Source organism: Perca fluviatilis, chromosome 17, assembly GCF_010015445.1.
Source record: "Perca fluviatilis chromosome 17, GENO_Pfluv_1.0, whole genome shotgun sequence".
Classification (NCBI taxonomy): domain Eukaryota; kingdom Metazoa; phylum Chordata; class Actinopteri; order Perciformes; family Percidae; genus Perca; species Perca fluviatilis.
Genome location: NC_053128.1, coordinates 8,816,005 through 8,830,339, shown reverse-complemented (window position 1 = coordinate 8,830,339; position 14,335 = coordinate 8,816,005). Strand labels below are relative to the sequence as shown.

Here is a 14,335-nt window from a genome sequence, read left to right as displayed (position 1 = left end):
ATGGCAGTAAGACGGACAGCTTTTGATCGTGTAAACAGGAAAACTAAATGATTGAGGTCATCAATGATTCACACGATGAAAAATCAAAAACATCTTTTGCATGGAGCACATCTCAGGCACGGGACGAGGATGGGTTAACCACGAAGACAGTCAAGTACTGTACACACACAGCCTCCCATGGAGAGACTATTTGAATAAAATTTACATCCCGTACAAAAAAGAACCACATAGAGTCCCAACAGTGTTTTGTAATTGAGGCAGAACTGGGTGTGTTCTTCAGTCATCAAGGCAGCTAAGCGGGTTTCTACCTTAAATTATCAATACAACCAAACTACTTGATTCTGGGAAAAATGTATGTCACACAGCAGATGGTGGAAAAAAAGCACTACAGTTATTAAAAGTCAGTGGCTTCTACCTGCCTCTGTCACTCGCCCACTCTCTTTCTTTTTATACACTTTCAAAAAGCCCCGTCTGTGAACGTCCTCCGCTTTTAGTCTCTTCTTACTCATGCACTCTAAACACACACACACACACACACACACACATACACACTTAAACATGACTATGATAGTGGGGGCTTTGCTGGCTGAATTCTAATTACACTGACGTTGCAGGGCTGCACATGTGCCTGAGGCCTGTGTGGGAAACCTGCGAGTGTGTATTTGTGCGGGGGGGTTTATGCAGAAATTAGGCATGGGTTGTGCTTGTGAGAGTGTGTGTTTGTCCACATCCTGCAGCCACAGAGCCCTCGGAAGAAATGACAAGCTTGTTAAAAAGGAAAGCATATTTGCACCGCCAGTGATATCAGTCATCAAAAGACACCTAGGCACCTCTCTCCAAATAAAAATGGAACTTTAACTTGTAAACCTGTAACAGGAATGAAACATTGTAAGACTATAAAAACTGGATTTAAAGCTGCACTAATGTTTTTAGATTACCAATGGATCAAATGACACATGAAATGTGTGTAACGTGGAAGGGGTTGCCTGTAGAAGACAAACGCGCAGAGAATTCTAACCCTACACACTACCCCTGCGGCCCCTGCGCACCCTGCTCTGGCTACTAGTGGCTGCTCTATCTTGCAGTGAATGCCTCAGGCCCATCCTACACCCGGGACATGGTCCAACTCATACACTGTAAAAAAACTAAACACGAGTCTCTGTAAGGTCACCCATAGGTTTCTGAAGAGCCAGATCCTGTCTAATCCAAAAATAACTAAACATGTTTAGTTCTGCTGTAAAGTTGTGGCCGTTTTAACATGGGGTCTACAGTATATGGATTGACTCCCTTTTGGAGCCAGCCTCAAGTGGTCCCCTAATACTGTATCTGAAGTCTCTTTTATATAGATCTTAGTGGTCCCCTAATACTGTATCTGAAGTCTCTTTTATATAGACCTTAGTGGTCCCCTAATACTGTATCTGAAGTCTCTTTATATAGACCTTAGTGGTCCCCTAATACTGTATCTGAAGTCTCTTTATATAGACCTTAGTGGTCCTCTAATACTGTATCTGAAGTCTCTTTTATATAGACCTTAGTGGTCCCCTAATACTGTATCTGAAGTCTCTTTCCCGAAATTCAGCCTTGGTGCAGAATTACAGCCACTAGAGCCAGTGCCACAATGAGCTTTCCTTAGGATGTGCCATTTCTGGGTCTGTAGCTGTTGAGGAGGAGAGGGGGGACGGGGGACGGGGGGGGGGGGACAATGTGGAGGGTGGAGGTGTGGCCTTGACCAACAACCTTGTTTGAAAGCCATGATGTCTCTCTCTCTCTCTCATGGGTGGGCCAAATTCTCTGGGCGGGCAAAGCAGAGAAAGGCGAGGTAACCTTTTTTAAATTTTTTACATTACATGTCATTTAGCTGACGCTTTTATCCAAAGCGACTTACAATTGCTATATATGTCAGAGGTCGCACGCCTCTGGAGCAACTAGGGGTTAAGTGTCTTGCTCAGGGACACATTGGTTGATGTATCGCAGTGGGAATCGAACCCTGATCTCACGGACCAAAGGCACCATCACCACCCTTTATACATCACTTGCTCCTTATGACCTCATAAGGAGAAGATTCCAGATCGGCCCATCTGAGCTTTCATTTTCTCAAAGGCAGAGCAGGATACCCAGGGCTCGGTTTACACCGATCACCATTTCTAGCCACTGGGGGACCATAGGCAGGCTGGGGGAACGCATATTAATGTTAAAAAACCTCCTAAAGTGAAATTTTCATGCCATGGGACCTTTAAGCGTATTTGATGTAGTTGATATGCATGATTATTTTTTTTGGGGTTGGATCCACATGGTTGAATGCACTTATTGTAAGTCCCGTTGGATAAAAGCAACAGCTAAATTAATGGACTGTAATGTACGTACCTGTCTCGGCAGTTCCTCACAGTGATAATAAAATTGACCAGGTGCCTGACAATATTAAAGAAAGTCTTGTTTTACCTTGAAATCCCTCCCCCCCCCTCTCTAACTAAATGCTTTAAAACCCAGAATCCTGATCTCATACTTCAGTCTCCTCACATCATCAGGAGAGTTGGTTTCTGTTTTTGGTGATATAACTCAACTTCAACACACTCCTAATCTGAATCATTTCTCCTGTCGCTTCACCTCAGCCTCAATAAAGAAAAAAAAAGAAAAACACTCAGGTTAATGGGTCGGCTGTTTTTTTTGTTTGTTTTTTAAAGCAAAGGGGTAGGGTGGTAGGTTTTCAGGAAGTGTATGGGAGGAGAGATGGGGAATGTATGCTGGGTGGTAAATAATTAAACACAATGGACTTTCACACCTGTAGCCCAGGCGCACAATGTAAATGAAGGAGTGTGCCCTTTCATTGGCCTTCCTGTGTTACGGAGAGCTTTTAAGCATTTAGGTTTGGGTATTTTTAACCTGCTGTGTGCATGACATTTAACCACCATTTTAACCTCTTTTTTTTTTTTAAATACAGATGCAGATAATGTCTTTAACGTGCCTGCACAGCGGAGGAATACTTATTGCCACAAAACATGACTTTGATGTGACTGGAGCGAAGTCTAACTTTCTCATAAAGCATTTCTTTTTTTTTTAAATGCCCATCGTTGCAGTGTTTTCTACACCGCAGGTTTTATTCATGTAGGAGCAACTAGTTTGTAACTTTCTTGTTGCGCCAAAGCATGGCATCCATCCCTAGTGTCCATGTGTACTTAATACTATAGTTAAAGGAGATTTCCGGTCGATTTCAACACGTAGCTCTGTTGTTTGTAAATTTGGAGTGCTGTCAGCAAGGGGGTAAGCTTCGCTTCAGAACTCAGAACCTCCTATGGCGCCATTTTGATGCTACCAAACGATCACCCTCTGTTAGCATTCCATTGACTGCTATTCATTTTGACGTCACTTTGACAGTAAATAACTTTACATCTGAAGCGTTTAAAGACTCCATTTGTCCATTGTTTATTTCTAAAGAAACACGACAATGTATAAAATGCTCCATTACCTTGTACCTCACGTTATGGCTCCGTAGCAGATGTTTTTATAAAAATAGGCTAACGATTGTGTCATAACCAAGTGACTTACTGTCGCACAGTAGAGGAATTACCGTATAGTACAGGAGAAGGTCGCAGGCAGTTTGGACTTACGTTAGCTGTTTAGGTTTAATGACTAATGTTAACTAGCATGTTAGTGATCAGTAATTAGCCTGTGTCTATGTTATCTCCTTACATATACCTACACTCTCCGTCTCTGTAAGATTGGGAATGATTGAGATTTCTCTTGGCACAGCTACCAGAAGACTTACAACTTTCAGACACGTTGCTCACGTCACATCTACGTCTTCAAGCTCAGTTTTTGTAAAAATAGGCTAACAATTGTGTCATAACCACGAGACTTACTGTCCCAAGGGCAACAGGATCTGTTGGTCCAGTTTATATACTGTCTATGGCTGTCAGTAGCGAGAAAAACGCAATCGCTGTTGCCTACACCGTGTTATCCTCCTGCTACAGTTTGCACCCAGGAGACTGAAACAGGGCAAGTTTTAAACGTGCTTTTAGCCTCTTAAAATGTTCGAAATGTCATTACAAGTACCTACCCGTGTGAAGTGACTCCTTCCGAGTGAACACAGTGAATCTGACTGCAGAAGATGTGAAAGAAATGCATTCAGCTGTTTAGTTCCGGTGTTGAGACGGCAGTAAGACAAGTGCTTTGGGACCGTCTACAAACTACAACACCGAAAAGAGATACAAAAATATTTTCAAAAATAGGCATATGCTTATTTTTTTTAAAGTGCTGTAGTACAACTAGCAGGAGACAAGTTCTAACTGAGGTAAGTTTGGAGACAGTACCTTATTTAATCATTAAATTAATAAATATTTTTGTTGTATCTCTTTTCGGTGTTGTAGTTTGTAGGCGGTCCCTAAGCAACTTGTCTTACTGCTGTCTCAACGCCAGAACTAAACAGCTGAATTAGCACGACTTTCATGCATTTCTTTCACATCTACTGCAGTCAGATTCACTGTGTTCACTAGGAAGGAGTCACTTCACACGGGTAGGCACTTGTAATGACATTTCGAACATGTTAAGAGGCTAAAAGCACGTTTAAAACTTGCCCTGTTTCAGTCTCCTGGGTGCAAACTGTAGCAGGAGGATAACACGGTGTAGGCAACAGCGATTGTTTCCGTTTTTGTCGCTACGGACAGCACTCCAAATTTACAAACAACAGAGCTACGTACAAATTCTCCTTTAAGTACAGGTTTGCCTTGGGCCAGCCCTTAGCTAAAGTTTAAGACTGCCGGGGGACTTCCTATGACACACTGAGCTTCTCTCTCCTCCTCTCTTTCTCCATCTGTCCATCCATCCCATTAATGCTTGTTACTAACTTAGCTCCCGGGAGCTTCTTCCTCAGAGTCCATTTGCTTTTCTCGCCTCGCAGATTCCCTTAGATTGCGGGTGGCACCTGAATTGTGTTTGCAGCTGCTGCTCAACGCTCTGCTATTACTAGTCATAGTTCTATAATCTTTATTGTTACTATAATTGGCACTGCTCATCATGCCAACTGCTATAAATATTTATGAATTATATTTCTGTATATCTGTATCTGTGTCCCAACCGGTAGTCTCAGGGTCTGTCCAAGGATTTTTGGGTCTCTGTCAATTGTAAAGAGTGTGGTCTTAGCCTACTCTATCGACTAACAGATAACTTCTGTTATGATTTGACACTATAGATACAAGTGAATTGAATTAAAGAGTACAGGGTACCATTGTCACATTTCTTACCCGTCACACTGACTCATACAAACAAAGCCGTAAACATGAAGTCATGTGATTTGTCAGGTAATAGGAATGGTCAGGTAAAGACAGCTTCGGTGAACGGCGTCCTACGTTATCAGTCCTGCTCCATTGACTCACATGAGAGAACCCATTGAACTCGTGACTTTACTGCGTTTACTTATCTTCTCTGGTGTCATAAAAGAGATCCAAAACTATTATGAGCATTATTAGTAAATGTATCAGGGAACATGCTGGCCTGCGCCCGCGGTCTGATGCGCATATGGAGTTGCCACAATTACCAAAAGATCTTCTATAAATTGTAAACAATGTTTACATCATGGTTTGTACCGACCGCTTAGGACAGTGGTTTCCAACTATTTTTGTCCGACGTTCTCCCTTCAGCCCTATCAGATCAAGCCTCAAGTACACAGGGATAGACCGCACGGCCTTTGAGGAATTGTTCAATAGTATTTCACTGGGAGAAAGCACTTTGGTGCACCTTAAGAGAAAAACGACTAAATCCCAAGTTCCATGAGACTAACAGCACCTGAATAAGTATCCCTTTCAGTAACAAACACACAATCCTCTCCACCAAACCTAATCATTAGCTTGACAGAATGGTCATAATTACACAAACATGCTGCAGCAGTTTAAACAATTAGTCATCTGAGTGGTTCCTCAGTGCCAATACACAGAAGCTACCAACACTGGGAAAAGGCTGGTAAGCTGATAAAATGCCTCTCTCTCTGGAAGTTTTGCTTACAACACATGGGTCGGTCTCCCTTTTCCCATAATAACTGGTCATAGGCAGCTGAGATTTCAAAAACAAACCACTCCACCCCCTCCCGTGCCTTGTTGCCAGCTGTATCCTCCTTAACAGAGAGTGGCGTCGTTTTCCACAAGGACATAAGATAAATTGGTCAAGTCTAGGGAGCCCAATCCAATCAAACTGCAGATGAAAACCGAGTCAATCCTGGCCTGTCTATTTCACTAGTCAGCCCGGAGTAGATTTTATGCAAATGCAGGAGTGAAGCGGTACGAGAAGCTGCACTTGACCTACATAGCTCTTCCACAATTCCTTCCCCAATAGAGAGGAGGAGATCACAGGAAGCTGGGAGCAAGGGGACAGGCCTTATTAACCACCACCGCACAGGAATAAAGCAGTGCACTGTGGGGAGAGGGAATAAAACAACAAAGGAGAGTGGTGCTTGTGGAGCGATAAAGACAGAGAGAGTACATGAGACTGGGTTGGATGTGGTCCAGCATTCTACACTCATAGAAGGGAGTTCAAAAATCAGAACATGCAGCAAGAAAATGGGGACAGAGTGAAAATATTTTGGGAAAAACTGGAGGAAGGGTTAACGATCCGCTTTGGTTAAGTTCTCGAGTACTGACGTGTATATGGAACATTCTTTTTCAGCCAAGTTCCTCATAAAAATGGTTAAAAAGAGCTCTCAGAAAACCCCAATCCCAGACCAGAACGCTGAGCCGAGGCCATTCTCGGAGGGTGCTTTCACACAGAAGTGGCCCTGAACAAAAAATTCCGCACAAATTATACAGGCCAGGCCAAGCCTCGATGCTTTTGTAATTGCCTGCGCTGCCCTGCCCAGAAAAGAAAAGAAGAAGAAGGAATCTAAGCCTTGATGACCAAGAAGACTAGACTAGACAACAAAAGGAGAAAATGTTTGGTTTGTGAGCGACAAGGACAAAAGACAGGATGTGTTCATGTCTCATGGCCACGGTCAGTGGTAGTCTCGCATGCACATGTGCACACCCAATAAAGACACACACAACCAGGTAGCATGGGTTAGGCTTACGCACACAAGTCAGCAGTCTAAATATCAGTCATTATAAAGCCATGATCTGCAAACCCACAGAACGGTCTTTTACATTCTAGTCATGTTTCCAGAGTTTCTGCACAAGACATCTACAAACTCCCATTTTAGGTTATGGTGCAGCGATAAGAATGAAGGCATTCTGGGTTTGGGTGTTTACCGAGTGCTGTTTGAAATGTTTTCGATACAACTGCCAATATGAGAGTTAATAGCGTTTCAGTCCCGATATCAAAGCTATTAGGGCTGCAACTAACTGTTATTTTAATACTCGATTAATCTAGCGATTATTTTCTCGATAAATCGATTAGTTGTTTGGTCTATAAAATGTCAGAAAATGGTGAAAAATGTCGTCCTCAAATGTCTTGTTTTGTCAAGACATTGACAACTGAAAGATATTCAGTTTACTGTCACAGAGGAGAGAAGAAACTAGAACAATATTCACATTTAAAAACATGGAACCACAAAAAAAATGTCATAGAAAAAAGGACTCAACCGATTAAATCGATTATTTAAAATAGCTGGCGAATAATTTGATAGTTGACAACGAGCCTAAGCGATTAATCTCTGCAGATCTCAAAGCTATACTTTAATCACACTGTACCTTACTTTGAGAAACACAAACAGGCTTTTCTTTCATCTAACAAAAAAAAAAAGTCGTCTAAATGCAAAAAAATGGTCTATATAAAATAACAAATAAGTATTTAAAGTACAAATAAGTAGTATACACATGAGCATATCCAGCCCTGCACAGTACAAATGGGATATAGTTTCAATGATGGGATGTGATGTGATCAGAATCTTTCCATTTGCTGCTCACTGTTTCCACATGATACAATCGTGAGTGGCCTCAGCTGTGTGCCCCTGTTGTTAAGCGGTAGCTGGATTTACTTAGAGAGCAGAGGATTATACTGTAGCAGACCAGGTCAAGGAAACAGGACTGCAGGCCAACGAGAGGTTGAGACACTGGCCTAGACTGAAGAGCTGCCAAAAGGCTCAAAATATTCAGAATTAAGAGGCGATGTGGTGCTTTGTAAATCACAAAAAGGCTAGGGGTAGGGCTGTGGTGTGTAACTGAACACAGAACACATTTCCTCTTTGGCAGACAAGAGTACAGCAGGCTAAGAGGAAGGGTGAGGGGATGACATGGGCCTAGGCTGGACTCAAACCCAGGATGCTGTGGTTCCACGCTCCACACCCTGAGCACCCTGAACCCGTCCCAGCAACGTGGATGACGTATTGCGTTACGTGACGTCAAAGATCGTTCAAGCCACGGGCTGAGATCTTTGGCTGTCAAGAGAGCAACAGAAACACCGCCATGCTGAAATATAACGTCGGGCTGATCCAGAGCAGAATGTGAAAAGCAGCCCACAGCAGAAATCTCAAAATGAATAAGAAACGTTCTCTGGTATCTAATTAATCCCTGAAACAGATGAAACTGGAGCAAACTGCAGCAAGACCTTCGCCAAACAAGCACCAGACATCTGATTATGATTGCAAGATAACGGTGATGTCCAAAAGCACAAACTTTGTTATCAATTAATTATGATTTTAGGAGCACACCTGGGAATTGCTCAGCTTTGGGCAAAAAAAAAAAAAAAAAAAAAAACACTACAGATGAATTCAACCGTAAAAGAAGCAATACACGATTTCCACAAAGTTTGGGACAGGTCGGAGCTGGCCCGAATCTCCCCTCGAGCCAAATCCTGAGACCTGAATACAGCCTTGATGAGATTGTTCAGTCAATAGGCTTGGAAGGGGCCACCTCAACCCAATAATGCGCTCTGTGACAAATAACCTGCCTTTGTGGGACGGCAGTCCACAGTAAAAAAAAAAAAAAAAAAAGCACTCTGTGACTGTGTCGCTCCAAGTGGCTGTGTAAACACACGCTTTTAATCCACTTAGGCATCCAGGCCTGAGAGCAGGTCAAGTGATGGGATGTGGAGATTTAGAGTGGCAGTGACTCACCACCTTGCATTGATATAACTGAGGATTAACCATGAGGTGGAAATGCTGCTTAAATCCTTAAAAATCACAGGCGACCAGGGGGTGCACTGGCTTGCTTAAACGGACAAAAAGTGATAGACGTACTGAGATGAAAACACAAACAATAAACAGAGCTTTTCCTGTGTGCCGCTCAACTGCTACATTTAGATCAGAGGAAACTATCACGACCCTGGGAAGACCTGGTACATGTTATGCATAAGGTTTGTGAGGACTGGGAATAACATTCCTCCTGCGTGCTGCAGTGTTGACGTCTGTTTATTTTCATCGAGCTGAACAACAATGTGGCAATTAGGGCAGCAAACGATTACCACGATTACCGATGAACCGGTCTTGCGTGTCACTTTTGGCGACTCATTTATCGGTCTTAGTAAAATGTCAGAAGATATTACAAAATGCCCATCGCAAACTCTCAGAGACTACGTGACGTCTTCACATGGTTTGTTTTGTCCGAAAAACCCAAATATATTCAGTTAAACAGTGATGTAAAACCAGACAAATGAAACATATCCCCACATTGGAGAAGCTGAAACCAGCTATTATGTGGGCATTACTTCTTGATATTAGTTGATAATACAAAATGGTTTGACTGATCAATTAACCCACTAAACTTACTGATTCCAGACATGCTCGGAATGCAGTTGTAAAAACCTGTCAACAAAAGCCACAAAGTTTGGTTCAGTTTTGGCTCTCACCTTCTTGCCCGTGGAGCCCGTCTTGGAGAGGCAGGACTTTGCGAGGGAAAGGTAACCACCGATGACCTCGATCTCCTCTGCAGCGGGGTAGCGTTTCTTCAGCAGGGAGCCCAGCTGAGCGTACGGGGCCTGTGGGGGCGTGGACCCCGGTGGCGGCTCACTTGGCGCTTCCTGCTGGGGCTCGGGTGAGCTTGGCTGGCCCTCGGCCTCCAACCTACGTTTAGGGACCACGGTGAAGGTGTTCCCCTTTCTCCTCTGCGCCATGGGGCTGGGGGCAGAGACACGCTGCTGGGGTTCCACTTCAATGTCGTCTATGTTTGTTACGGGCAGCTGGTCCACGGGGGGTTGTTCTGGAGCCGTGGACGGGGCAGAAGGGACAGCAGACGGGGCTGGAGAGTCTGAAGGAACCGGAGAGAAGGAAGGTGAAGATGGGACAGCCGGAGAAGAGGGGGGGGAAGGCAGAGCGGGGGGAGAGTAAGCAGCTGGGGTTAGAGCAGGGGATGGAGACACAGGTTCTGAGGTCGGACGAGGCGCAGGACTTGTGGCGACAGAAGGAGACGGTTCAGGCTGGGAGAGCCTCATCGGCCTCTCGAACTCCTTTTCCTGTGCTTTCTCCTCATTCCTCTTGGAGGGTGTCAAGGTGGGCGTAGGGGCGTGGGAGGTTGGCACTCCTGGCGTGGGCACCTCTGCCACTCTGTGGGAAGGGGAAGACTTGATGGGGCTGGGCGGTGCTGGGCTGCCTGTTGCAGATGAGGGAGCAACACGGCGCTTGGGGATCACTGTGAAGGAGTTGCGGGACTGCAGGCGCAGGTTTGCGAGGGCCCGTGCCTGGGTGTCCCCGTCAGGAATTCGGGTGAGGTCCGGCTTCGGTGAGGGACGGATCTCAAAGTCAGAAGAGGAGCGCGACACCTTGAACGAGATGGGGCTCGAGGGGGGCTCGGCACGGACGCGCCGGGTCTCTGGAGAGCATGGCACCTTGGGTTTGGGTGGCACCTCAGAGCTTTCCCAGTCTCTCTCTCTGACGGGCTTGGTTTGCACCCTGTCTGGCTCATCCCCTGGGGGGACAGCTGCACCATGGCCTCCGCTCTCTTCAAACCGCTGACGGAAGGAAAAGAGAGGCTGAGGGGTCCCGGCGGAGCGTTGGGGGCTGCCCAGCTCAGAGACAACAGGCTGTGGCGTTGGTTTGGAAGACAAGGGACTCTGGAAGACAGGAGACGATGGCTGGCTGCTGCCCGGGCTGCTGAGCGACGGGCCTGGCCTGGCCTTTGGCACCAGATCTGGCTGTGGCCTGGACCAGAGTCGTGGCCTGCTGCTGGCACTACAATCCAGGTCCAGCAGGTTCTCTGTGCTGTGGGACTTCTTCTGCAGCTTCCCGTAGTTGCTGTCAAACTTCTGCAGCATCCGGCTAACCCTGCCCTGGCCCTCACCTGTCTCATATGATGAGGCCTCGTGATCAGGGCGGCCCAGGGTGCTCAAGTTCTCCTCGCTCTTGCTTAACGTGGTGTCGTAAATGACCACTTCCTTGGCTCTTATCTCAGTAACAGCACTCCCTCTCCGGTCCAGGAGGTCGTTCAGAGAGCTGTAACTAGTGACGCCGTTCTGCTGCCACTTGGACCCGGTGTTTACCCCACCGGCTTCCGGAAAGTAATCCGGGTCAGACTCAATTATGATAATATTGTCTGCGCGGATAGTCCGTATACCGGGTACACTGCCATACAGCTCCAGGATGTGCTGGACAGGACGAGAAGCGTTATCTCGGTCCTGTCGCCGCCTCCGCTCCTTCTCCAGTTTAATGAACGGGTTCTCGTCCAGCGGGCCGAGGCTTTCCTGTAGCACCAGGCTCTCGTGTCTGTCGTCCTCCCTCGGCGTCGTCCTCTCCGCGTCCGTCGGCCGTGGCTCTTTGTTGTTCGTGAAGTGTTGACTGGCTGTGGTGATGGTGTAGCTCCGCCCGGACCCACCGCTCGGTCCGCTGTCTCTCTTGGGTCCGCTGCTGCTGCCGCTGCTGCTGCCGTTCACATTTCCCGTCGTCTCGCCGTTAGCCCGCTGCGAACCCGCACCGCCGGGGCTTGTTGTCTCCGCGGCACCGGCTCCTCCAGACCCGCCGCCCTTCGCCTTCCTCCTCTCCAGGATCTCTCGCTTCCAGGCCGGCATCCTCGGGCTCTCTTGCCCAGGCTCTTGGCGGAGGACGCGTACCTCTCCTCCGCCAGACATTGCGGAGTGGCTGTTTAGAGGGGATGAAGAGGAGAGAGAGGCAGGCTCTGAGGCGGTTTTTGCCGCGGTCCGGTGCCTGTATTGGGCTCTGACTGTAGCCTACCTGCAGCACTGTTCACCGCACACTCAAACACATCCCTATCGTCTATTTTTTTTCCTCCCTCCTCTTCCTCTGCTTTCTCACTCTGACTGCCTCTCTCCCCACAACCCTTGGTCGCGGCCCCGCCCATCCGCAGCAGCACGAGCGGCTTCGGCAGTCCCACCCGCTTCTTGATTGGTCCGTATTGCTTACAGATACGCCCCATCGCTTTATGTAGAACATCACACACTGATGCAAACCACTCCCGTTTCTATTGTTGACTGGGCGAGGAAGAGCTATCAATCAAAAGTGTTGCGTTCAGGTTCATCCCGCCCCTCCCTTTATTATACTAGAGCCGATTTAATACTGTCAGTGGGTATGTCTTTAATTGAGTTATGAAATATAGATTTGTTGTCATACTGTTTGCATACTGCTTCATTTAATGTTATGTTAAATGCAATACTAACCACGCCGCGAGACTTGTAGCGTAGAAAATAAAATATATTATTATTATTATTGTTGTACTTTACCACCTATGGTTTGCCAATACTGTTCCAAATTGATTGTCTTTTCGGTCTTTGTAAAGTTTTCCTTTCACACCCGCACACCTCTGCAACTCAGTGTTGCAGTATGGGGATCCTGTAGGCCCTTCATTGTTTTTGTTCGGATCATGTGATAAGTAGAGACTATCTAGACATTCAGCAAATTTGCCGGTGATGCCACCTGTCGATAATCCGGCTGCAGTTAACACATGAGCTGAGAAGTAGCCTGCTCCACATGAATCAGCACTAAGAGGGCTATTCTTGGGCACTACAAGCGATTACTGTCGCTCATCAAACATTTATCACCGAGCCATAATTAACAACAGCAAGGCTTTATAGAGCACGGGGGAATAATTAATCATGAAAATAATCAAACGCATATAGTCCAAATGTAGCCTACCTTTGTCTGCTCGTAAAAGTTCGATTGAAAGATATTAAAGCACAGCTGGTGTACCTAGAAATCACGTCCTCTGTACTATTCCTGGGAATTTAAATGGTGACGTCAATTGAGTTTACATTCTATCACACATGGTTTTTTTTGGGGGGGTGGGTGGTATGGCGTTTTGTGCAGGAAATAGGATTTTGTTTACTCAAATGAAATTATTTTTTGCGAGTGTTAATTTCTGTTCAAAATGCAATGTAATGTGCTTGCAAAATATAGTTATCTGTGCTCAAAACATACAATTACTCTCTCAGGAATGTGACACATATATAACGCCAGGTGGGGGCAATATTTTTTAAATTTGAATCTGTAACATGACATTGGCAAGACAACCCATTGATTTTAGACTTAATCCATCACTGAACATGTCCACATGCTAATAATAATAATAATGCTGCTTATCTTTCACAGAACCCTAATAAAACTACTGGATGTGCAGTGTGATGCATCTTATTGAAGTCTGTATGATTTTTCACCCAGTGCCAGATTGACTGTAAAACACAAGCAGGAAACATAAAAATGTTTTTAAAAGGTATGTTTTGGACACAGGATTTGTAGATTAGCTAAAACCGAGACGGTTTAATACCGTAAGTAAAAAGTAAGCAATAGAGAATATTTGTCTAAAACGTGCCAAGAAAGATAATAGATGTATGCCTTTACATTGTGGTATACACGTCCATATTAAAGGCCAGCAGCGCCTGCTTGTGGCCAGGGGGACCAAGGCCCAGTAACAGCGATATCTTTACTCAGACCCATGTGCCAGACTTAAATATTCATTAAGACGCCATTGGATAAATGTTGATGGTTTATTTACATGTATATACAGATGACAATAAGGGTGCCATAACGAGAAAATAAGAACATAAATAAAATTTGGTGAATTCCTTACCAGAATCAACATATACATCTTACTTACACACAATTTCACATCGGGAATTACCGTAAAATGAGGCCCTAAATACATGCAGTACATACATAAGGTATGATCAAACTCAAGATCGTATACATTACATATTGTACAAATAAACAGCAAGATCCAGGGAATGTGTGTGCTCACAATTGACCGCTTGTTGAAAAATCACACTCAGTTTTTTTTTTTTACATGGGGTGAGACTGTGAGCTGACAATTGTGTAAACAACACTCCCTGTAACAGGCATCAAAGTGAGACACATGATGATAGTAGTAATAAACCTAATCAAATTGTGCAGGCAAGCAATGTCTTCTTCTTCTATGGGGGAAAAAAAAAGCAACAAAGTTGCAGTAAGAGCAGAGCTCTGTTACCCATGACAGTTGGCCAA

General features: G+C 45.3%; 1 protein-coding gene across 1 annotated transcript in view; it reads right to left on the bottom strand.

Annotated features, from left to right (window-relative positions):
* Nucleotides 1-12,177, bottom strand: part of tprn (taperin) — a 33,818-nt gene extending 21,641 nt beyond the window's left edge. The window contains exon 1 of the mRNA XM_039780354.1: nucleotides 9,763-12,177. Coding sequence (XP_039636288.1) covers nucleotides 9,763-11,973 — 2,211 coding nt within the window. The 5' untranslated portion in view covers nucleotides 11,974-12,177. The remainder of the gene's footprint in view (nucleotides 1-9,762) is intronic.
* Nucleotides 12,178-14,335: the final 2,158 nt, after the last annotated feature.